This window comes from Lissotriton helveticus, chromosome 2_1 (assembly GCF_964261635.1).
Source record: "Lissotriton helveticus chromosome 2_1, aLisHel1.1, whole genome shotgun sequence".
NCBI classification, from domain to species: Eukaryota; Metazoa; Chordata; class Amphibia; order Caudata; family Salamandridae; genus Lissotriton; species Lissotriton helveticus.
Window position 1 is genome coordinate 195,776,570 of NC_136059.1, and position 26,745 is coordinate 195,803,314.

Consider the following 26,745-nt stretch of genomic DNA (forward strand, 5'->3'; position numbering starts at 1 on the left):
AATTATAACAACTCTGGTATACTAAAAGGCATCGATTGAAATGATACCTTGGGTACCGTAGCATTTCGGGTTGTAGAAAGCACATTTTATCAAATTAAATAATGAAAAACACAGAGCCTTCTGGTGGTGCTGCCACGGTTCCTTAACCTGTTTACCAACATCCCCATACCGCTGACGAATGCCTTCTTTGCACAACTAAGTACACATCTTATCAAATTAGTGTGGGGTGGGAAACAACTGAAAGTAAGTTGGGGCACACTTGTACTCCCATATGAAAGAGGAGGTTTTGAAGTACCGGACATGCAGCTCTATTTTCTTGTGGCGCAATGTGGCTATTCGTATCACTGGTATCATTCAGATGCACGCATAGGCCTGCATCCTGGGGCTATACAAGAGGACTAAACTAAACAAGGTGCCGGCTAGGGTCTGGGACCTGGGACTCATCACAGCCAAGCGTCTAATCACCAAACGCTGGAAAAAGAGCGAGCCCTCACATGTTAAATATTGGTACGCCTCCTTTGTTAATTGGGCAGGAGCGGAAAGCGTCACACTGCACCGGGAAGAGAAGGCGGGCCTGAGGAAGTTCCCCATTGCCCAGCTCTAGGATGACATCCTGAGATCCTTCCAACAGGCGGGATTGGACAAGGGCATCACCTAGGTGAGGCCCCATTCCGAGCCGACTTCAGACGGCAAATGCGGAGGGGGGTCTGGTGCCTACGCCTCCACCCCAGGTACTAGATGGGATACAAGAGGCAGCATACACATACACAGAGAGGCGTTGATACGGAGTTGCTGCGCCGACCACTTGGAGCCCCCATATCCTTGACACTGGCTCCTTGGTGCTTGTCGAAGACCGCTGCGCCGCCCTTCCCCCCCCCCCCTGAAGGGGACCCGCCCTCCCTGAGACATCTATCATCCAGTACCCGAGACATAGACTTGACCACAGCTGTGTATTGACACCCTTCACGACATATTAATCCTTTAACCTCATCCTATATTCCTCATAACATACTCTTTATTTCTTCAAGTTTCCCCCCCCACCACCCCGTTATGTTGGAGGAGTTTGTACTTCTCCCTGTTCTGTCCCTTTCACCTTTTCCCTAATGGTTACATTAAGATGTCATGGTAGATTCACATTGACATGCTTGACATAAACTTGGGTATATTATATTGATCGTTGACAACCATCTAGTACTCAATACTCCTGATGCAACACTAGGCTAGGTGACACATTACACACCAGCAGCCGGGGGAGACTCAAGGACGGCAAACAACTATGGGAATATGCCGCCCCACAACACATCTCATCCCCATGCCACAATCCACGCTACTATTGATACCGAGCGGCACAACATCCCATACAGCTGTCATTTCCATACACGTTACTCCACTATGTTACGGGAAAGAACCGGGATGTGTACTAATTACCTTGTTATATATCATCATTGCACTATTTTGTCGCTATGTCATCATGCAACATAAGTGTGTCATTTCCATAATACTCGGAGTATGTTTATGTACTGATCATGGAAATTGAAAGCCTAATAAAATATATTCAAACAAAAAAAATCATTCAGATGCACGCATACCGTATGTCAAACCTGAGAGAGATCTGGTGGACCCAACTTTACTGAATGTGCTCCTTCCTGTTGGGATTCCGCGACATCTACATGACATACAACCACTATCCACTACATGTTGGGCGTGGCACAAGTTACTCAGAAGGATGGGAGGTGAGCTATTATATTCACCAGCACTGCCTGTATCGGCAAACACCTGGCTCCCTCCAACACTTGAGACAGTAGCTAGGCACACCCTTTCACAATTGGGCTTAAAGACTCTAGGAGATTTGTTCCCTGGCGGGCATGTATTTACCCATACAGAGAATCCTCGCTTTTCGGCTGCCACTTTCATGGACCAGTTCATACTGACTCAGTTGCATAGTGCACTGAGTGATGTCCTCATGTCCTACCCTGTAGAACCACATGAGTTCAGCCCGCTCACATTGGTCATCACGGATACAACTGGGGAGTATCTCACTTCCAGGTTGTATAGAGCGTGCCTTGCACTACTGCCACAACATGACGCCAAGATCAGAGATGCATGGGCAACCGATATGGAAACACCCTATCACTGATAAGGAGTGGAAGGGGTGTTGCGAGCAGATCAAACTGGTGTTCTGCAACCACAGACACAATCTTCTACACTTCAAGATACACCGAAGGGCCTATGTTACACCTCATCAGATGGCTAGAATCAATAGCACCTACTTTACGCATTGCCCCAAATGCAACACACAGGCAGCTACATTCATACACATGGTTTGGACTTGTAGTGCGATTAGCGCTTACTGGCAGGAGGTACATGAGCTACTCCAGTGAATGACCGGGATGCGACTGACGCCTTCACCTTTGCTAGCACTGATGGGCTACACCGACACATTGCCCAAAGGCATACGCAGATTTGTAGCAATTGCAATGCTACTGGCGGGAAATAGTTCTTCGCTGGGGCATTCGGCAAAAATCTACAGTTAAACTATGGCTCAAGAGCATGACCTACTTATACGCTAGCCTGCAGCCACCAACATTCCGACTCAAGGATGTTTGTCAACCTTTAAGAGACTATCTCCGACAGCAGGCGGACACAAGCCACTGAAGGGGGGCAGGGAACAGCATCAGGAAATTAGAACATTGGGGAACTGCTTGAGAGAGCGTGGTAAACTGATTGTTGAGGACGGGTTTAGGCCCAATATTATCTGCAATCTCTATGTATTATTCAGTGGGGGGCAAGCAGATATGTACCTATAACTAGATACTATCATAACTGTCGATGCAGCACTATATATCGTACTGGCAAGATATGTTTTAAAATGGTTTGAAAATGTTGGACTATCGCTTTTTTATGTAACCGTATTTCACTGCTTCTGTATGCTGTTAAAATAAAGCAATAAGAATGTTAAAAAATTAAAATAAAAAAAACATGGATCCCTCAAGTACAAAGATTGCAAGAGCCCATCTTTATGGTTTCTAAAAATACATTTTTTAAATCAGTACTAAAAAGAAGCGTCTTGGTCCGGTGTATAAAGTGCAAAATAAGATGAAGTAGCAAGTGCTCTGTATAGAAAACCAGTCTCATCCACATGGCGAGAGCTCCCTGTCCTGAACCCTGGAGATGAAAAGGCACATTTAAAATGCAAAGTGTTGATATGTGGGATTCTCAATCCACCCTAAATAGGGCTCAATGTTGTGTGTTGTAGAAACATCTGCATACCTAACGACAGAATCCATGGCCTGGGCACCTTCCAAACAAATGTTCATACAGTGATTCAGGTAAGATTACTTGACAATCAATTAATTATTGGTTCCAATCAAGGAGGGATTGTCAAAAAGGGGCTCAAGGCCTAATACCTTAAATGTATGTTTTATGTAGGAAAGCCATGGTATCTGGGAAGCTTTATCTAATAATGAAAGACAATACAGCCAGGCAAATTCTGGTCAAGACATTCTCAGGTGTAACCCAAATTTTAATCGATCGTAATAGGAGAGCAAGGCTTATCGGGTCTTCCAGGTATATCAGCACTAGTTCTTCATGACAAATTAAAGTGGATGTGCTGCCTGGAACAGAAAGCAGTCTTCGGGTAAAACGGTTTCAACTGTTTGAAGAATCCCGGCCTTGCTTAAACCCCACAGCCCGGCACCATATAAACCAACACGGTGCACTTAGACCAGTAAAGACTCAATGTTTCTAGTATTGGTTTATTCTACAGTTTTCTGGCGAATCTACATAAAGCATCAACGTTCCTATAAAAAAAAATACATCCTTAAGGTTAAAAGGGGCACCCAGCTAAGAGAATTGTTAAAAATCATCAGTAATTCTAGATATGTCATCTTATTTACATAGGACTTTACATGTGATGAAATAGAACTCTACTTGGTGCCTATGTCGTGTAACAAAAGTGCTGGTGTAATAACAAATGGAGGCAGTACTATGAGGGTGTGACCTAATGAGGTGGGGAGTAAATCTGGCAATTTCATCTTGGCTTTTAAAATTCTGTAATTGTGCCGATCACACCATTTAGCCAAAAACGTAAGACCTGCATAAAGTTGAAAAGATTTTTTTGAATTCATGCCAAGAAAGGCCCGCCTTGATCAGAAATGAAAGGTTAAAATTACTTTGAAGGAGAAACCAGTTGCCCTTAAGGAGGCGGTTGTGGAATTTCTCCATTTGCAAGCTCTCACTTGTGGCCAACTTGGGAGATGCTGAGCTCTGAACTGCGGCAAAGAACATGTATCTCCAACCCTGCATCTGGAGGCAGGCAGACCGCTGCCGCTGTCTGAAGACTACCTTGATGGATAAGAAACTCAAAAGTGGCGGACGGAACAAGGCTTCCAGGTATGTACACAGGGTGCAAGGAGACCGAACAGTGCCTGCAAGAGTCATACGTGAGAAGAGAGACATGCAAGGAGTCTCAGAGCTGGAAATCAACATTGAAAATATGGATGAGGGTGGGGGTTTGGGTGAGCGCTCACTTCAACGAAGAGAGACTTGTGTAGCTGGCCCGGTTAGTCACTGTGCAGGGCGCTGAGTTGAAATCATGGGTGGCTAGGAGACACCCATGATTTCCATCACCTATGGTGCCTCCAAGTAGCAACTGGGAAGACCCAACCTAACAAAACTAATATACTGAATAGTGGTGAGCAGGAGGAGAATAAACATTCTGTTTCTCAGACTGCTGGTGAGTTACTCTAAGCTTTTACATCCTTGCATGACAGAAGCTTTATATGTTATACTCAGTGGATTTAAGGTTGAGGGCCCTACACATAGTAATCTGGCAATACATCAGGTTGTTGATGGCACAACAGTTATTTGGCCGGAGGTGGAGGTGATGAATGGGACAATATATTGCATGTAATCGTCCATTTCACATACTTACATGTTTATAATATACATATACAGAGTTTGAGGCACAGAGACAGTGAGTTATTCATATCATTGGAAATAATGTTCAAGTAGCAAATCTTGAATTCGAATCCAGCATTAGCACGTTGGCTATTAGACCACTTCCCGGTCCACAAATGTTGATGATTGAGATTTTTCTCAGATCCACAGAAGGCATGGAGCTGGGTGGAGGGATGGTGAACCACAGAAAGAATCCAAAGAAGGTGGTGTCCTCCTCACTTGAGTTGCAAGAACTGAAATTGACCCAGCAATAGTTAAAGGAATACTAGCCACCATGGAACATTTTTGGACTAAGAAAGATGAATTGTTTAACAGAGGTATGCCTTCTGTAGATATGAAGGGTAGTGGAGTATTGACAGAACCTATGGACCCCATTGCATCCCACATCTGACAGGGCTCAGAGAACATGCCTGAGGGACTGATCTGTGTAAAAGTATTTCCCCCTGATACAACCATGACCATCAGAGGCTCTTGGTGATCTCTAAAGTGGTGTTGGGAACTCGTAGGACTAAAAGTAAGAAAGGAGGATGAATGTTTGGCCCTCCCACTTGGGTGCGCCTACACATGATGACAGCTTCCAGGGTCCGCTGATACTGATGAGCTGAGGTTAGCTGAGAAGGAACACAGGTTCTTGATCGTCCAGTGGTGAGAACCCTCTTCTGTTTGACTATGACAGTGCCAGGCAATGGCTACCACATAGAAAGGGTGACAGTTTGTGCTTAAATCACTCAATATCACATGCACCCGGTCATATTGCAACAAAGCAACATTTTCTAGAGCTGGTTAAAGAGTAAACGGTGGAATATTTTGAGGACCTGATTTAGAGTTTGATAGACAGGTACTTTGTGTCAAACAGGACGGATATACCATCCACCCTATTACAAGGGCATTATATCCCTATGCATCCTCTGCCGGAAATACATTTACTAATCACGAATCTGGCATACGCCTTGTTCCAGCCCATATGCTAATAGGATGATCTGTCACGAAAAAACTGTGTTCCCCAACTGTGTTGACGGAAATGAAAAAGTCAACCTGAGCTTATGAAAAATTGGTAAGGTGATGTTAACAATGTGCATTCGAATGTTTAAGGTCAAATCAAGTTGACGATTATTAATCAAACTGAATAAAATCATTTTTGCATTATTCAGGCAGCTTGTCGTCCAAGCCCACCATGAACAGCTTGACGAAATGATCTCTTTGGGCATTAAGGAAGAATGCCTGCTTCGCCAGGTATCACAGTTGGTAAGTATATCCTCCTGTTATTAAATTACTTCTCTGATGCACTGTACTAGTTAACTAATGCAATGAGAGTTCCATTTGAGATTGTGGCTATGACAGTATTTGAAGAGTCTATGATGGACATCTTGATGAAGGGGGAGCTGCTCAATCGTGCCAGGATAAGGCACTTTTCTTCTGTTTATGGCAGACAATTTTGTGTCACTGTGTTTCTCCTGAAGCCATGCACTGGAAGGAGATGTTCAAGTGGTTTCATAGTACAAAACTCACTGAAAGTCTGGGTTTATTGCAGTGACGCTCATTGGACATGGGAGGAACAGCTCATTTGGCTACCGCCAGCCTCAGGCTATTCCTTTATTTCTGGCTTTTCAGTAGTTGTCTACCCCACCACTTACTATCAAGAAGAGATCCCTCTGCCTGCAAAATGTAATAAATGTGCATGAAACTGGCCTTCCACAAAGAGAAACACAAGTTTATTGTATATAAAATTATCAAATGTATTCAATATATTATAAGAAATACAAATGTGTGAGGATTAATATATAATGAACAATAAATGACCCAAGTGCAACCAACACAGCAAACACACTATCGTTCATACAGACCTGTGCATACCCACACATACACATATGTCCTAAAATATAAGGGTTAAAAACATTCCAAATACAAATATATACAAAAGCCGAAAGCCCCCCTGACCATCACAGTTAATGGCACTGCGAAATCCACAATGACTAAGTATAGGGGAAAGGTTGTCACCACTTACTGTCTGCACTCTGACAGCCCCTGGCGCGATCTCACTCTTTTTAGGTTCTGCTGAGCCTTGTTCATTTATTGTCATCATTGTAATTACACATAAGTATAGTGATTACATTTGTAATAAGTTACAAATTAAAAATGTGTTGAGCGATGTGAAAACATCTGTACAGAAAGCAGTATAGCCGATCACTACTTTGAAAACTAACATTTACATCACATCCTTTGTTTTTAAATTAATTCTAGGCCCGACTGAAATTTGTTTTACCCCAGCATGGTCTTGCATATTTTCTACCATTTTGCTGCCTATGCAAAAAAAACAAAATGATGTCATGTCGCGTAATTAAGTGTTATCTGCGTTATTCACGATTTTGCTATTTTTTAGAGCAAAATGTGTCCTAGCATCCAAAAATGTACACCAGAATGCATTTCATGACAAAAAATAGCACAAAATGCCACATCAGTGTTTCACATAATTTCTCGTAAGGATTTCGGGGATTACACATAATTTCTCCAAAGCGTTGATCGCAATTGCCTGTGTTATAACTTCAAGGACCAAAGATGCAACTACACAGCAGTACTAAACTGTTCCATCTTGGGACCCCAGACTTTGGTGCGGACAGCCAGTGACCAGATGTAAATCCGCAAGCATTTGTCCATGCCCTGAAGGCACCCTCTATTACCGGCGACCCCTTGTTTCTCAAGTTTTTAGTAACATTTCCCTTAGTAGGAAGTAGTCCTAGATTTAACAGGGTCTTCATGTCCGTGATGATGTACAGGTTATTTAATGATCTAAGGGATGTAACCTTAAAGGTCATCCCATTTAGTGACTTAATTCCTTTATTCATGGATTACTTTAGTCACATAATATGGTGAAGAAGAAACCCACTTTTCACCTAGCAAGAAGTGCCCCCAGGTTTAACATTGTCTTTATATTATTGGTAATCTTAAGTTTATTCACCAAACCATGCAACTTTAGGGGTCATCGTTAGGCAGCCACCTACCGCTTCTGATAAGATTTTATTTAGTGACCTTAATTCAAAAATCCTGGCTTAATTTACAGTCACATAATATGAGGAAGAAAACTCCTTTCTCCAAGTGATATCTGCAGCAGTATGTGAATGCTTGTGTTTCTTTTCCCAAGTCCTCTCTATCATGGAATTTGTTTGATGGAGATAATTAAACAGGAGGGACCACAATCAGGCCCGTATGGCAACCTCCCAAGGCACAGATTTTGCCATTCCTCCATGAGTTACCCCAGATCTGCGTCCCACCTCCCCTTAACTTAGAGATCAGGAAGGTTTATAAGTATGGTTTTGTAGACCTGACTAGCTCCTTTATTGATTAACCTACCTGTTGTGAGTTTTGCCTCTAGGGAGCTGAACTCGGGCTGTGGATGACATAGCTGCAGGTATTTATGAAATTGACTACAGTATTGCTTGTAAATAGTGCTAAGACCAACTCTCCCGACTTTGAGATCTCAATCGTGTCCCATCCCCTGAATCATTCTAGGACAGCATGCGCACAGGGTATCGTTCATCTCAATAGCTTATCCGGCCACCAAAGCATTTTCTGTGTATTAAGCCAGCTACTGGTTTCCAGGCCCTCCCTGCCTGAGGTACCCACCACCACATGATGTGCATGAGATTCACATCATATAGAATTCTATGTTTAATTTGAAAGACTTTTTGTTTCTCAAACAATGTTTTGTGCACCACAGTTAGGTGCACATTTGCAATCCTTAAGTCTTCTTCATACATTGATTGGTTCACTAGTGCATACAGGTAAAAGTGCACTAGACAACACCATTTACTCCACTGGACTCCTGGATCCCTGAACAGACGGGTACGGTTGTTACGTGGTGGTAGCTGTGGAGTGGAAAAATGAAACAAAATGTTATGACTATATATGATACCCATGCACTTCAGAAAGCCAAACTAAACAGAATTGTGGCAATAATCCCACAATTTCCCAAAGGATCCCTGATAGTTGGGGGCAACTTCTTTCTGTTGATTGACACCACACTAGACTCCCACACTAAATCCACAAACAGGACACAACATCCCTTTGAGCGTTCACAGATTCATCCTGTGAGGACAGAAAATTCACATTTAGTTTGGGCGTATATGGCTCTCTCTTACACCTTGAGTACATTTTTGCACAGAATATAGATGTTGGCATTTTCAAAGATGCAACTCTACTCACAAGAGGCATATCAGACCACTCTTTAGTAGCTACCACTCTCGAATCTCAAAGACCGCTACAGCGGGAGGGATGGTGACTCAACGCAAGAGATCTGAGTAATCACATCATGTCTGACCACCACTCTAGAATTACAGAAGAATACTTCAACAAGAATGTCGGCACAGTTGATTCAGTGTGGGAAAAGCCATTTCCACATTAACAGGTATATAAAAAGTCCCACGTCCAAAAAATCGTAGAAACGCGGAGAATACAGAACTCAAACAGGAGAAACCACAACATGCCACTCTATACTGAGTCAGACTGATTAAGGCCTAGCGGCAGGAATATAGGTCCATTACAGAACATATGGCCAAAATCTATGTATGTTCAAGAAAAAGCACTTGAATTGGGCTGTAAATAAAACTATCAAATTACCGGTACAGTTGGACAGACAAGATGAAGTAATCAGGTGAATCCCAAAGACACAGAATGCGGTAGGGGAGATTGTGGTAGGTGACAGAGATTGCTGTGATATGTTTTATGTACCTACAACACTTATACAACATACAAGTACACATTACAGAGACATACATGGCAAGCTTTGTAGCAGCTCTACGAATGCCCAGACTGAAACAAATGGAGGGGTATCAATTGGCGAGGAGATCGCAAATGCAATATCCCAGCAGTTGCAAGAAGGAAAAGTTCCTGGCCCAAATAGGCTACTGGCAGAGCTATTTAAGCACCTCTCGGGTAATCTGGTTGACCATTTGGTGGCCATATTCTTAAAAGCCAGGGAGAGTGTACGATTATCACCTGATCTGGTCACGGCTATAATCGCAGTCATCAGAAAATGGAGCAAACCTCCGGAGTTCTGTACATTGTGTCGACCAATCCATTAGTAAATACTGAGACCAAAAATAAATCTCTATCAGGTGTCATGTACCTTGGAATTTACATCACCAGAGACACCAATGAAAGCTACAGACGCAACCTAAAAGGGATCCTGGACAGGTTTAGGGAAGTTTTGCCACACTGCCACCAACTTCCCCTGTCCCTGCTGGGCAGAACTGCCCTCTTCAAGTTTATGTCCCTGTCCTTTCTCTGTGCCCTTCAAAACACCCTGTTCCAATTTCTGGATGTCTACTTTATGTAAATCAATGATGTAGTGCACACATTACTGTGAGATTGAGGAACCTCAACATATCACAAGGTAAGGGAGTCTTTGATGGGTGGGGTATTATTGCACTCTGCGATATCCGGAGATATTGGGCCTCTGCTTTAGTGATACTGAATGATTGGACCTTCACTCCTCAACAGGAACTGGCTTCCCAGATTGATAGGCACACAATGGAACAAAGGGGCTACCCAGTGTGGATCGTTGTGAAAAATCCCTCAAAGGATTCATACGCAATGTAGAACAAGCATGGAATATGCACTGTGATTAACAGGGCAGGATAACTGGTGAACCCCCACTCTGCGACTACAACTTTTTGAAAGGTGTTAGGACACTGCATTGGAACATAGTTTTAATATTTAAGGATAGGGGTTGTATAGACACAGTCACACATATAAATATGTGAAAAATTGGAAGTAGGATTTTGGTTAGCGAAGATTCAGATATTTGCAACATAGACATGCATAGAAATACAAGGAGAGATAGTCCTTTGTCCAAGAGTGTTGCACTTACAAAAACACTAAAGTACTAAAAAGAGCCAGACTATCCAAGGCAATTTCACTAATTTTTGCAAGGCACTAATTAATAATACCCCTGACTGTGTGGGACCTGTAAGAGACAGATGGAGTGGAGACCTTAGAAGTCTGTACGACACAGAATGAAGGGAAGCGCAGTGGGCACTTAGAGCGGTTCTAAAGGCAGGATACCACCTGGTTTCACTCAAACCACTGCACAGGATATATTACACATGCACCAACTGAAAACCTATAGGCATACCAGCTCCTTATGCTTCAGAAGGTGTGGAGACTGGGGAAACTTCCTGCACACTTTGTGGGATTGCCTGCAAATAAAGATATTGTGCAGCACAGTGGGCACTAAGAGCGGTTCTAAAGGCAGGATACCACCTGGTTTCACTCAAACCACTGCACAGGATATATTACACATGCACCAACTGAAAACCTATAGGCATACCAGCTCCTTATGCTTCAGAAGGTGTGGAGACTGGGGAAACTTCCTGCACACTTTGGGGGATTGCCTGCAAATAAAGATATTGTGGGAGAAGGTTACTAGCTGCCTAGAGAGTGTCCAATACAGAGATCAACATGGGTTCCAAAGATATGCTTTATGCTTGACCACACCAAACCCAATTATGTGAAGATACAATGTAACATCTGACTGGCGGTGGCCAGACATGACATAGCTGCAGGCGCAACCGCCAACCTTCAGAGAATAGTGCAACAATATGGATTAGTGTGGAGGCAGAAAAGGTGTTTTATCAAAGTAGAGGGTGCCCAAAGAAGTATGAGGGCAATAGTATGAGTGGGAAAGAGTATTTTCTGGATGTACGCGGACAATGACATCAATAAAAAAGTGTAGGGGATTAATTACTCTATCACACCTAATATTTTATTATGCTATAAATGGTAATGTCTGTGACTTCTGTTTTTTTCTTTGATTTATACTCAATAACAATTTTAAAAAAAAGAAAATAGTTTGACCCCTGTATAAATTAAATAAATTAGTTCTGATAGATACATCTTCCATTGGATTCCTCACCTTGTGAATGTCCCCTGCGCAAGCAGCATTCGGAATTTTTTTGTAGGTCTCCACGCCGAAGAGGACAACGTCACAATAGCATGGCTCCGTCCCGGCTCTGCTGGCGTCACTGGAGCCACAACCTCGTCAGTGCGAAGACGTCAGTTCCCTTTTTTCCGCGCCGTCGACGCTAACGGTTTTCTGGGACTCTCCGTGGTTTTGTGGTTACATTGTGTTCTTGGCTTACTTCTCATGTTTCTTTTCTAAAGATGTCTTCGAGGAAGTCAGTTTTCAAGCCCTATTAAGAGTGTGTGGGACATATGTCCATCAAGGACCCCCACAAGGATTGTGTCTGGTGCCTCTCGTCGAATCACGATGTCGAGGGTTGCTCTTGCTGTCGCAAGATGAACCCAAAAGCTTTGAAGGAGAGAGAGGCCAAACTATTCATGGCAAAGATCAGAAAAGAGAAGAGAGGTCGAAGAAGATCAAGATCGAGGTCCAGGTCCAAGTCAAGGTTGAGATTGAAGTCGGCGTCAGGTCATGCTTCGAAGTCAAAGAAGCACAAGAAAAAAAAGGGACACGGCTCTCGACGCCGTTCAGCCAAGGATACGACTTTACCAGCTCCTCAACATTGAAAGGGCTTTGTCTCTCCATCCCCTTCCAATCAAGGTACTCCGGTTTGATCGGCTTCGCCTGAAGCTTCACCAGCGCATTCTCCGATGCCGGCTCAATCTCCTGTTCCTATGGATGAAGCTCCGGTCCCTGATGAATCAGTAACTCCATTGGCTCCACCGTCGGCGCCGACTGGCCCGAGTCCGGTAATGCCTCTGCCGGAAACTGTACCGGGGGCCTACCCACCTTTCCCTGGCCCGGGTACGGATCCATCACATTACTTGAAGGCAATGTATGGAGTCTTTACTAGAGCTATGTACCCCTCTGGAGCACCTTCGGTTCCCATGGGTCCTATGGCCTTTAACCTGGGAGTTCCTCAGGCTTATGCTCAGGCTCTCTTTATGCCGTTTCTACCAGTGGCTCCGTCCTGGCATTTCCCGGCGCTGAGGACATCGACGCCGTATCCTTCATCTCCGGCGCCGTCAGCTCGACCTCGTTCGACTCAGGCTGTGCCTCCGGATCCATGTTCGACGCTGGCTCCGGATCCGTCCGAGTTCTGTGTGGCCGAGGCGGAGGTCGAGGCGAGAGGTGCAGAGAATTTTGGAGGAACAACACTATCAAGCAGAGGAAGAAATGGAGGAAGTAGAGCTTGAAGAGTCAGAAGACTTATTTGAGGGATTGAAGGAGGCAAGTGGTCTAGATACGTCCCCGGAGTGGGAACTTTCTCCCTCTACTGATGTTCCTTCTAAAGATGTGGCTCCTTAACACACAGTTATTAAGAAAGCAGCAGAGCTTCTAGATCTACAGCTTCCAACAGTTGAGTTTAAGTCTATTATCTTAACTGAGGTTCTACATTCTCCCTCCACTGTGATAAAGCCTTTATTGCCTTCTTAATGATGCTATCACTGAACCAGTTTTGGAAGTCTGGCAAAAGCACTTTTCAGCTCCTGGGGTTTCGAAATCTGCTGCTAGAAGGTACAGTACGGCTCCAGGAGATCCGGATTTCCTAACATCTCATCCTTCTCCGGCGAGCCTTGTTGTGCAGGCAGCTTGTTCTAAGAAATCATCTGGGGCTTTTCCTCAAGTCCGTGGGGACAGAGACTCCAAGAGGTTAGAACAATCCGCAAAAAAATTGTTTTCATCAGCAAGCATGGCCTTGAAGTCTACAAACGCCACTTGTCTTTTAGGCCGTTACATACATGCTCTTATGGACTCAGCTTGCTCCTAAATTGTCTGAAGAGGACAGACTAAATTTTAACAAATTCTTGGCGGACACTCAGGCAGCTGCACGCCAGGTTATACAGAGTGGTCTGGACACTGCTGACTCTGTTGCTAGGATTATGGGTTCCTTGGTTGCCACGAGGAGAAGTGCTTGGCTCAGATCATCAGAGTTCTCTCCCGATCTGCAGCCGACTTTCCTTGACCTTCCTTTTGATGGCTCCGGGCTGTTTGGTGAGAAGGCAGATTCAGCCTTGCAGATGTTCAAAGATAGCAAAGCCACCGCTAAGTTCTTGGGCCCGTAGGCGCAGCCTAGAGGTTCCAGTTACAGAGGATACAGAGGTTTTGGAAGGTCGTCTTTTCGAAACTACAGACAACCTCTGCAGCAGCAGCAGCAGCAAAATACTCTGTATAAATCGTATAGAGGCAAGACAGAGGGCGTCTACAAGGTCATCAGCCCTCCTCCTCCTCGTCCTCTACCTCGCCCCGCTCTTGACTCAGCAAAGCAGCCCTAGATCCACCATTCATGTGGGTCCTGTGGGGGGTCGGCTTACCCATTTTCTACAAGATTGAGAATCGGTCACTACGGACCTTTGGGTTCTAAATCCTGTGGAAAATGGGTATGCTCTTCCCTTTCGGGAATTCCCTCCACATTACCCTCCTTGCCAAGGTGCATGTTCAGAGGACCACCTTCTTCTTCTGCAGGAGGAAGTCCTAACATTACTAAAGAAAGGTGCGATAGAGGTGGTTCCAGATCGGGAAAGGGGTCAGGATGCTACTCCCGGTATTTCCTGATTCCCAAGAAGGATGGTAGGTTACGTCCAATCCTGGATCTCAGGATCTTTAATCTTTTTCTGAAGCAGGAATAGTTCAAGATGCTTACCCTAGCGCAGGTTCTTAAAGAGCTGCAACAGGAGGACTGGATGGTGTTGATCGACTTGCAGGATGCGTATTTTCATATTCCAATCTTGAAGTCGCACAGAAAGCATCTCCGTTTTACGGTGGGGTCGCAACATTATCAGTTTGCGGCTCTCCCATTTGGACTTACTACTGCACTTCGAGTCTTCACCAAGGTGATGGCAGTGGTGGCGGCCCATCTCAGGAGATTGGGGATTCCTGTTTTCCCCTATCTGGACGACTGGCTGCTCAAGGCGGAGTCGCCAGAGAAGGTGCTTCATCATCTGCAGGTGACAACCCAGCTGTTTTACAAATTGGGTTTCTCGATAAACGTGCCCAAATCTCACCCGGTGCCCTCTCAGCGCAACCTGTTCATAGGGGCGGTTCTGGACACTACTGTGTGTCGAGCATTCCCACCTCCTCAAAGGATTCTCGACCTACAGGAAATGATTCCTTTGTTTTACATTGGAGCGGTCGTTTCAGTCCTGAAGGTCCTTTGCCTGCTCGTTCTGTTTGCTTCTTGAATACTGTTGGTCAATCATGCACGCTGGCACATGAGGGCACTCCAGTGGTGCCTCCGCAGGCAGTGATATCAGCACAACGGGGATCTCAGGGAGTCGATCAAGATCTCCAGAGACACTGCAGCAGATCTGTCTTGGAGGAGCAAGGAAAGCCCTTCCATCTTCCTTCATCGGTGGCCATAGCGATACCGGATGCATCCACTCTAGGGTGGGGTGCTCATCTGGGGGACCTGGAGATCAAGGGTATTTGGGGCCAGATGTAGGTAATCTCGATTTACCTACTCTTAATTACCGAATCATACCGATTCGGTATTTAAGAGTAGGTAAATGGGATGTAGGTAATTTCTCTTTTTAAATTACTGAATCGGTAAGATTCGGTAATTACCGAATCGGTATTTCCCGATTCGGTAATTGCCATTCATTCCTATGGGCCTGGAGGCCCATAGGAATGAATGGCAATTACCGAATCGGTAAATACCGATTCGATAATTGGGGGAAACATTTAAGGGTGGCAGGGTGTCACTTTGACACCCTGTTGCACCCCTCAATCGTGTATGGGTGCACATGTTGCAGACATACATGCCCTAAGGGCATGTATGTCTGCAACATGGCAGTGTTAGAAAAGCAAAAAAAATGCTTTTTCAAGGCTTTTCATTATTTACCACCAACTTCTAGTTGGTGGTAAATAACGAATTCTTAAAGCCATGTAGCACTGATTACAGTGCTACCTACATCTCATAATACAGATTCGGTAATTTGACAGAATCGGTAATTTTACCGAATCTGTAAAATTACCGAATCTGTATTTTAGGTGGCCCTACATCTCATTTTCCAAATACCGGTCGGTAACGGCCGACATTACCTAATTTCGGCTGTTACCGACCGGTATTTGCCTACCTACATCTAGCCCTTGGTCTCCAGAGGAAAGGTTACTTCACATCAACCTTCTGGAGTTGCGGGAGATACGTTTCGCGCTCAAGGCCTTCCACCCTTCCCTTCGCGGTCGTCGGTTCAAGTCCTGATGGACAACACTACCGCGATGTGGTACGTCAAAAAGCAGGAAGGAGTAGGGTCACATCCTCTCTGCAGAGAGGCTCTGCGTCTCTGGTCCTGGGCTCAGGACCATCAGATTTGTCTGATGGCAAATCATCTGGCCGGAGTTCTGAACGTGCGTGCAGACAGTCTTGTAGTGTAGTTCCTATATTCCCAATATGCTCTGCGCATTGGAATAATATATCCTATAGATTAGACGTAGGTCTGAGGTCAACTAGGTCTCTATCGAATATACTAAACTTAATCGTGAGTGCCAGCTAGCTCAGAGGTCACTAGAAACTTTCTCGAATTCACAAGAAGGGATTAGTTTCTGACAACCGCATAAACATGACAACTTTGTTTCTCAAGAATAAGAATTGTATCTCTAGAGTCGCGGAAACAATAGATGAATATTTCACTCGGTCAATCATGCATGCTTCGTTTCAACAGAGGTGCAAAGAACTAGAGAGACGGGTGTTTTCAATAAGAGGTTTTATTAAACAGTCTTTCTCATGCAAGTAAAGTGAACTGCTACAATCGTAATGCAGGCTGCAAAGTATAATGCGTACAGCGAGAATAGTATTATAAAATAATACTGTAAAAGCATTGTATGGTTTCTAAGCCATATAAAAATACATACATAAATCCGCAGGCTAAAATACTCAACTAGTGTTTCTAAAATATGCCTACCCCAATGTACCTAACCTAAGTCTAGTACGCGGGAGGGAGTACGTTTTGTGTAGTATAGGTTTGGTTTTCTTTGCCAAGAATCTATCCAAGATTTCTCTTAGGTTCTAATCAGGTCCACACCTTGGTTTAAAATGAAGGAGGTCTATAATCGCTGTCTCGGGACTCGATTTCCCAACACCCCGCAAGGGGAGCTTTGAAACACTGGAGCTGGATTCTCAGCGAGAGAAAGGACAGCTGCTCGATCAGTGCATCAGCTAGAGGGTCTGCTTCCTTCGGCACTTGCTGTAGCGAGCTGCGTCGGGCAAGTAGATAGTCGAACTGCTCCGAACCACCGTGTCTTGCTAGAGCAAGTGAAGGCATATTTATACCTTGAAGGTGCCTAGTTTGACGTAAAGTCGGGCATAATAACGTCAGAAAAGAACCCCAAGGGAATAGTAGTTCTTTGTAAAGTCCATGAATTCTTGGACAAATCAATATTCAAGCAAGGGGAGGTCCCTGACTGCTTAAGCCGATTTTCCAAGAAATCGTTGTGACGTTTTGGTACGGGTGGAAGTAGCCAGGCCTGTATTTAGACTGCATGGGCAATGTCTAAATAAGGGTATGATTTCTATGCCTATATTAGAGCAATGTGAATTGTACCTATATAAGGGCATGAATCGGGAAATTTCGCTCGGATACTAAAACGCCATACAACACCCACTCCACTTTATTATGTACGACATTACTAAGTTCTAAGCACATAAAACATATCTAAAGCATGATGTGTTAAATCCCCACCCAAAATACAAAAAAAAAATGTATTGGTATTGGTTGTACATGAAAAGAGCATTTGTGCTGTACGCATTTTTAAAAGCAATGTTTTCATTCAAAGCATATAGTATGACATTGGAAATGCTATCCGAATGAATCACTAAAATACATTTATGAAATGGCTCTTAAATACAGAAGAAAAAAGGTCGAGACCATTCCATGACATAATTTATAATCCGTTTTGTTGTGGACAAGGTCAAATATTGTCTCTTGGAAGTAATCAAAGAATTCTTGTGCTCTAGGAATAGTTCTACTTTAAGCAGATTACTTTGTGCCAAACAAAAAAAAGGCAATTTTGGAAAAAGAAGTAGAGAAATAGAGTTCCAAAGTTTAGAAGCTTGTTTTGAATAGTGAAGGTCGAATACAGAGTCCCTCAGAACCCTGTGTGCAAACTTCAAAAGTCAGTCTCATTGTTTGGAGAAAACATCAAATCTTCTACGCTGGTAAAGAATTTGTCTACTACAGTAGGTGAAAGTTGGACTACCTCGTTAAGCAGATCGATTGCACAAAAATGGGAAGCAACGCCGTCAACGTCAGCCGCATTATCAATGTCCGAAGGAGATGATACCTGTGTGCCTGTCGCTCCACGTATCTCACCGTCTGTGAGATCTCAACGAATGCCATCATCAGGATTGGTAGCCGCTGGGGACAACACAGTGCATGAGCCGTTACCGGTCCAAGCAAAGTATCAACATCCGTTGGCAGGACTGATGGGAGTGTCAGACAAATGTCTAACACACATTCTTCTACACATAGCAGCCATCATAGAACAGGTAAGATGCACTCTTGCCAGATTGGTCGGAATGATAGAAACCACGTGGTATTCAGATCTCTTAAACGAGCCAAGCCCAGAATCTGTATCATGCGCTCACGGCACTTCATTGCCAGGAGAGTGTTCTCAAAGGTAATCTGGGTGTCGCTGGTGACTTGACTTCCCTTATCGGGGCAGAAGGAACGAAAATAGTATTCCTGCTACGAGTCCCAAAATGAGAGGCAGGCTGCCGAACACAGAGTGCACAAGTTTTGGAAATATGCAGAGGACTGCTTAAAACAGTGCTAACAGTCCCGAAAAAACTGTCTTAAATACATGTACAATACCACTGGTATCAGACATGTTTAAGATATGACCTAACATTTCAGCGAAATGTATAGGGCAGTTTGTCGATAAAAGGGCATGTATCTCTACAGAAGACCTTGCAACTTGCAGTTCATATGTCTCTTTGGACAAGGTCAGTGGCACAGTTTTTGTAAAAGAATGGCTTTCATTCTGCTTAAAGTATCAATTCGTATAGAAGAGATGTTTAGTGAAGCCCATTTTGCAATACCCTCTTGTCCCTTACGTTTACTCAATATAGAAATAAATAAGCTAGTACGGGAACAATACTTGTGTAAATCGTCAGAAGGTTCACACAAAGTAAGTTTATTAAAAAGAAGGAGGAAAAGGTTACAAGTAAAATTACGGAAGGAAGGGGAGGATACTATTTGGATAAAATTAAGAGAGGCTGCCTTTAAAGGGGAAATGAAACAGTTCTGGTCGATTATAGGTGAGGGGTGTGGTTCAAGAACAAGGCCGCTTCCTATCCCCATTGAAGAACGAATATGGGTAGATTATGTCACAACCCTTTATGCAAATAATGGAGCGGCGGTTCCCCGGGTAGGTTCTATCGTAAGTGATCAGTTTTTGGATCACTTATCTGAAAATGATATTGTAACAGCCATAAAGGAAATGCGTTCATCTGGGGCAATGGGGCCGGATGAACTCCCAATATCTGTATTAAAGCAAAGCAGTGAAAAATGGAGCAAATTGTTATGTCCGGTGTTCAACATCTCTTTCTCCAGCGGAAAGATTCTTTCCTCGTGGAAAGGGAGCATCTTAGTGCCCCTTTTTAAAAAGGGTGATCGATCGGCCCCTCAAAACTATCGCCAAATTGCCCTCCTAGATGCAATCGGCAAAGTCTTTGCAAGATGCCTGTTGAAACAAATTAATGATTGGGTGGACCAAGCAAACATACTTCCCCTTGAACAGACGGGATTCCGTAAAAATCATGGTACCTTGGATAATTTAACTGCTCTCCAGGTAATAACGGATAAATATATTAGGGTCAGAGGTGGGGGAGTCTATGCTGCCTTCATAGACTTCTCCTCGGCTTTCGATAAAGTTGACCGTCCTCTGTTGTGGAAGAAATTATTTGCCTTGGGTATGCCAGCTAGGCTGTTAAATCTAGTTCAGGAACTCCACTCTGAGACCTGATGTAGAGTACTGTTGGGCGGGGAGAGAGGCCTATCCCAAGCAATTCCTTCTGCCAATGGTCTTAAACAGGGTTGCCTACTAGCGCCCTTGTTATTTTCTCTTTACGTTTGTGATCTCCCCCAGACCCTATCCCTGAGCGAAGGAATTGCCCCCACTCTAGGGGACAAACCGGTTGCATGTTTAATGTACGCAGATGATCTACTTCTTTTAGACCTTACTCCGAAGGGTCTCAATAGTCGTCTGCATGCTTTGCCTTTATTCGCTGAGTGCCATCATTTGAAGATCAATATGTCTAAAAGCAAGGTAATGTGCATTACAGGGAAGAAAAAATCAAAATCGGGTAATTTTAGTTGGTTTTTGGGGAGTGAGAAATTGGAAATTGTAAAATCTTATGTTTTTCTGGGGAAAATAGTATGTGGTAACTTGAGTGACAAGGCTCACATAGATAGCAACACTATTTCCTAGTGTTGCTATCTATGTGAGCCTTGTCACTCAAGCCATGTCTCAGGGAAATGGACTGAGTGCTGTTTATAAAGCCACCGGCAGAAGACATTTTGTCTATCTGCTAGAGGCTTTTCGAGCAAAAATTCCAGCTTCCCTGCTCTATGGTACTGAGCTAATAGATTTGAGGCAATGGGGTTTTCTGGATACTTTTGAGGGTAGGCTTTTGCGACACTTATTGTCGGTTAACAATGCCTGTACAGTGGAAACCCTCAGACTGGAATTGGGCATACGAAGTAGTTGGGTTCAGGCCCTGGCAGGAGTAATACGTTGGGTCTTTCACCTAGCCAATAGAAAATCGGCTACTTTAAGATGTCTGATTAAAAAAGAATTATTGGGTCCTATGAAAGAACATTCTGTACTTATAAAGAACTTCAGAAGGGCTGTTACGTTACTGGAACTAGAGGAATCAACTCTTTTTTCATTATCTCCACACCAGCTAAAGTTGTCATTAAAACGTGCGTCTTGGGAGTTAAGTTTTAGGAGGGATAGAGATGTCCTTATTACAAAGAAAGGTGTTACTGAGGTTGTTAATTCTTACTTATTCAAACATATACAACCCTATGCATCTTGGACCCTCCCCCAGGGCTTACGCCGCTTTTGGTTTCTCTTGAGACATGATCTTCTCCCTTTAAACAAATTATTAGCTATATGGCATGGTTGTTCCGATAAATGCAATCTATGTAACATTGCCAGCTCAACTCAGGATATTACCCATATCCTTTTCGTATGCCCTGCTCTAGTGGTTCATCGTCGAAAGTGGGTGAGACCTATATGTTTAAAGTTAAGCATTTCTTCTGCCAAATCTCTACTCGATGCCATTTCCAATCCTCCAAATGAAATGTTCTGTTTCAGAATTTTTTATTTTTAAAAATGTTTTTTAGAATTATATTAATAGATATGATTTTCACTTTTCAGTTTTTATATAAATGGAATGTATTTTGAGAATTTTATGCTTTGTAATTTCTGTTGTCATTTATGTTTTGCTTATATGTGGATCTCAATTGAGTTCCAAATCATATTCAAATAAAATTGAATAATTGAAGGCCATAACGGCGACTCCCAGTCTGTCGTGGTTTTAGGAAACAATACTTGCATACAACAAGTGACCCTGGCTGACACAGTTACGAGATAGGCTATTCCTGGCAACATGCCACAGCAGCTGTGATCATTCAACATAATATAGCTTCCATTAGAAAGCTGCCTAAAAATTGGATCTATCACTACAGCTGGAGAACCTTGCAGGTGGCAGGATAAGTTGGTCGAAGAACTATCGCAGGCCCCGTGTAAGTTAATACCCTGACATAAAAGTGTACCGCTTAGTGCGCTTTTGCAGTTTGTACCACTAAGAATTACTTATTTTCCCCCACTCCAACTTTTGTGTGTATATGGTAAATCCCAGGTTGACTTGGTGTATTCTTTATCCAACCTTTCATATACTCCAGCTGGTATATGTTTCAAACAATACTGAACATGGAAAATTGTGACAGGCAGAGATTGTCCTGTGTATTAGCAATTCTGTTGCAGGTTTTTCCGAAACAGTTAATGGTAATCTTTCCAGTTTCTCAATGCTCATCACAGTATAGTCTGCTCCTCTTTGTGCCAAAGTGATTTGTTTATCTGTAAGGTTAAATACAGAGAACAATGACGTGGTGTAGATTAGACGCCATGGCACATAGCCAGAACGAAGATTTTGCAACGTCCAGCCTAAAAGCATTATAGAACGCATTTGTGACTGTCCATGCTGTAACATGAGCAAGTCCTGTATGTCTATGTCTATGGCAGAGGATACTATGCTGTCAACTACAGAGAGTGATTTCTCTAAATTAATACGATCAATTTCTCGTATTCGTTCTGCAGTCTCTGCTTGTGTCGCTTTCCAATCTTCATTATAAATGGCATATATACCAGCGCATATAAAACGTTTATGACGCGGTTTTTTAGGTCCTTGTAAGAAGTCCCTTAAATCAACGCCATCTTTAAGTAAAGATAAGATGTTACTATCCCTGGATGTTGTCTCTGGACATATCTTGGATCTGGCCTAGTGAATGTGAACCCTTGTGTCTTATTCAGGAATCTATCTTGACAGTTGTTTGTGTCTGTGGGCCAGATTACCATTTTTTACAATCAGGATCTGTTCTGTTTTTAAGTAAAATTGTTTTTACGTTAACCACCCCCTCTGTAGTGTTTTTTCTATCAGGTGTAGGTGTAGGTATGGATGGTTTGTTTAAATCTTTTATCTTAGCTAGGCCAAGACAGGATGTTTGTTGGACAGTGTCATTCAAAAACATTATTTTTTCAGGGATAATGCAGGCTGGAAATAAAGCTTCGAATCCTTGCACCTGCCAATCTTTTGTTCCCCAGACAGTTTTTGTCTCAATGTTGTCTCTCCAAAAGTGAAAACCTAATGTGGACAGCTGAGCAAAAAAGGCCGCAGAATAAATTTGCTTAGTATTAGTCAACATACTTTTCATTCCTGTCTTATTAACATTTTAAAGTAAAATGTTTCTGGATTTGAGACATTAAAATCTGAGAAGTATGGAAATTTTTCATAAAATGTTTTTGAGCTACCCTTTGGTGGCGTTGGACAATGTTCTCATTGATTAAAAGTATAAACATTTCTAGGGTTTGCAGATTTGTGCAAATAATGATGACCATAGTGATTATAACAGTACATTTGTTCATAATCTGATGAACCTTCTAAGTATTCATAGGATCCCCTCAGATTTCCACCCCCCCCTGTTGCGGACTGCCCTACTCTGTTGGAGGAGGGCCCTCTCCTACACATCAACGGCAACCCCATACGCCGCGAACATCCACTTACTAGGCATTCCTACACCACAGGAGAGACTCACACGGACTAGAAATCAGGCATGGACGGACAATAGAATAGAGGAGGTAGGAGCTTTCTTTAGTGATGGCACTATGCTGGACCACAACTCTTTTCTGCAGGCCACTGGGGCACCACCCCGCCTGTATCTTTTACACGCTACTGTGACGCACTACATCAGAACCACTTGGTCCCCACAGAGGACTGAACCCCCACAGCACACCCTAGTACATCTTTTATACTACATGGGACCTGGAGGACATTTGGTGCGCTGGCTATATACTGGAGTACGGACACATGCAGCAATTACACTTACCTTCCTGAGAGCACACTGGGCGGACGACTCCGGTGTGGAAATCACGGACCACGCATGGAAACGTATACTGGAGAATCCCAAAAAAGTGTTGCGTAATGCAAGGCTCAAATTTATACAGGCAATGATATGCCATAGGTCATACCTCACACCGAAACGGATACACCGTATGTTCCCGGACTCCCCCCACTACTGTCCCCGTTGTAAAGGAGATGAGGCGGACTTTGTCCACATGCTGTGGTTTTGTCCTCACCTGCAGGGTTATTGAGGAGGGGTGCGCCACTCCCTAGCCACAGACACACAAATCCCGGTTCCGGACGAGGCCCTAACCTGCCTGGTGGGACTCCGTAGGCGCTCAAAGGTCCAGAATGTGCGGCTAAAGTTTTTGGACCTCCAACTCATTTTAGCGATCAGGATGCTCACTATGAGGTGGAAGTCTACCAGATGTCCAACGGTTACGGTCTGGCTGACTGACATGCTTCAATGGGCGAGGGCGGAGGGTGCAGCTCTTCGAAGGGAGGAGGAGAGAAGACTGAGGAAGCAACATATCTCATTAGATTGGGAGGCCATGTTAATTGAATTGGAAGCACTGGATCTGTCTCCTACACAAGCTACCGCATCTCAGTAACATGCCGGGCGCCTGGCTATTCTTGGTCATTCGGCCCATAGACCAGAGACATTGTGATTTTGCCCTGTACATGGTATCCTTTGGGAGGGTGCCTATGTGCTGACTCCCAGCAGCCAAAAGTAAGACTGACCAGGAGCGGTATAGGGTGGGATGGGAGGGTGGGAGATGGTATGGTATGAGTTCTCACTAGTTGAATATAAAATATGCACAACTTTGAAATGCCGCTGGGATACAGCATGCCCATTGCTAGCTTGGTAGAATTTCCAGTTTGTCTTGCTGGGACAGGTGGTTCCCCTTCAGTGGTCGCTGGCTTCTGCAATGTGTTGCTTTGACTTCTCCTTGTTTCATTTAAGTCCTGCAAAACAGCCAAACGGTCTTTGATATCAAAAGGTTTTTGTTCTACCACTGAAGTGTGACGATGAAGGTCCTGGACAATCATTTTAGTCCCAAAAAAGGATTTCATATGGAGTGATTCCACCCAGAGTACTTCTTGGCAGATTGTTTAGACTACGTTGGACACTTATTAGATGTTTGACCTACCCGTCACCCAAGCCTAATACCCTAGCTGATATAGATTGCTTTATGTCCCGCTTTTTTTTCTTTCCACAACTGAATTTCAGTCAGGATGGAATGGACTAGAATACCGCAATGCTACGCCCAGATTGGCCATGGCCACCTTGTAAACCTTTGAGCTAAATGCAGGAACCTGGTCAGAATGTAGCGTGCCAACTGCGTATGTGCCGATAAAGACTCGCATATCTTTTATAACAGTTCGAGCGTCAGCCGAGCGCTGAGGCCACATCCAAATGAATCTTTAGCATGCTTCCACTGCGACCATGATATATTTATAGTTACCATCCCGCTGTAAGGGACCGCAGTGGTCCCGGTAAACGCATGCTAATGGCTTATTTGAAATTAACAGGGGCATCTGCCTAGGTCGTTTCACTGTAAAGACTTTCATCTGTTGGCAGATTTCACATTCCAAAACATAGTTTTGGGTCTGTTTCCTCATGCGCAGCCACCAGTATCTTTGTTTTATTAACGACACTGTGGCGGAAACACCAGCATGTGCAGAGGCAAGCCCTTTATGTGCTGCTAAGATTAGTCCTAATTTATGTTCCATGTTTGGAATTACTATATCCCCCACTCCAGGGATTCGAGCAAACGGAACATTATTCAGTTATATACGAGAATTTGAGAGGTAAGCCTTTTGGTAATGTTTTACCCATGTCTTTGCTGGAAGCAGTGACAGCTTGCATTATTTCGCTGTCTATTTTCGTTTTTGAATGAGTGATTGCAGCTACGGAAGCCGTTTGCACAGCTGCCTTTGCGGCTTCATCAGCGTGAACGCCATCATGTTGATGACTCCCAAAGCAACTTATGCTTGATTGTGCCACCTTTTGCATCTTTGAAACCGTTTTGAACCCAGTTCTGCAAGTATTCATTGTAAGAATGGACGCAGTTATAGGAATCGCACACTATGAGTGTGGAGAATTCGCGATCAGTATTTTCAAGCGCCATCTTGAATGCTTGTAGTTCAGCTTGCTGAGCTGTACAATCTCCGAGAGATTGCGTTTTTGTGATCATAGGTCGGAATTTACCATCGCGCCAGCGACCTTTAACGATCGTGCATGCAGCACTATAAGCTTGTTTACCCCCAATTGCGGGTTGTGCTGATCCGTCTGTATAAATTATACATTCGTACTGTTCTAGAGGCATAATCTCAGTGGGCAGAGGACATTCTCGTTCGTATTGTAGAAATTCTTGTGTTTTCAAGTATGGGTCAAAAGCGTATTCAATGTCTGTTGCAGCAAGAGGGTTAACCCATTGTATCCATCTTGGATGCAAAGCCTTTGCATTCGGAAGGCTTGCTTTTGTCACTGCCTCTAAGGCAGTTACAGGAGTGACGACCATTATGCGTTTTCCCTGTGCGAGGGCTCTCTCTTTTGCCACTGCAGTTTGAACTGCTGTCAGAATTTTTTCTGTAGAAGTGAATTTCGTTTCAGCTTGTGTGTACAAGTGTGATTTATAAGCAATTGGTACTTTTTCACCTTCATTAAAGGTTAAGTACGTGAATCCGCATCTTCCTGGGATGATTCGGATTACAAGATTGCGTGCGTTTACGCGTGTCTGTAAATGTGTTGTTGCTAACATGTTCGTGTGCACTGAACTCAAAATTTCTGTGTGTTTTTGAGTCCAATTAGTTGTTTTGAAATCAGGTTTGATTAATTCGTAGAGAGGTTTAACCCTTTCTGCGTAATTTAGAATGTAAGTTCTTTCGAAGTTTAGGAAACCTAGAATTGACTACGTTTTTCAGCATTTTTGGAGGTTGGAGCAGCGCACACTTTTTCTAAAAAGTTGGCTGCCAGGCTTTTGCCTACACTTGATAACTTGTATCCTAGAAAACGGACGTTGAGGTCGGCAATTCTTAATTTCTTAAAGTTCAATTTATACCCTTCAGAGGCGAATCCAAGTATAATGGTATTCACTCTGTTCAAGTGCCTGTCCAAGTCATCGTCTGTTAGATAGATGTCATCGACATAAGATAATGCCTCATCATCATACGTTTGTAGTAACTCTGTTACTCTAGCTGA

General features: G+C 43.6%; 1 protein-coding gene across 3 annotated transcripts in view; it reads left to right on the top strand.

Annotated features, from left to right (window-relative positions):
* Positions 1 to 26,745, top strand: part of KIF24 (kinesin family member 24) — a 269,135-nt gene that overhangs the window by 227,133 nt on the left and 15,257 nt on the right. For 2 of the 3 annotated variants that reach the window (XM_078674708.1, XM_078674709.1), the window contains exon 12: positions 6,111 to 6,204. In XM_078674708.1, coding sequence (XP_078530834.1) covers positions 6,111 to 6,204 — 94 coding nt within the window. The remainder of the gene's footprint in view (positions 1 to 6,110; positions 6,205 to 26,745) is intronic. The other variant, XR_013606988.1, reaches the window with a different exon arrangement.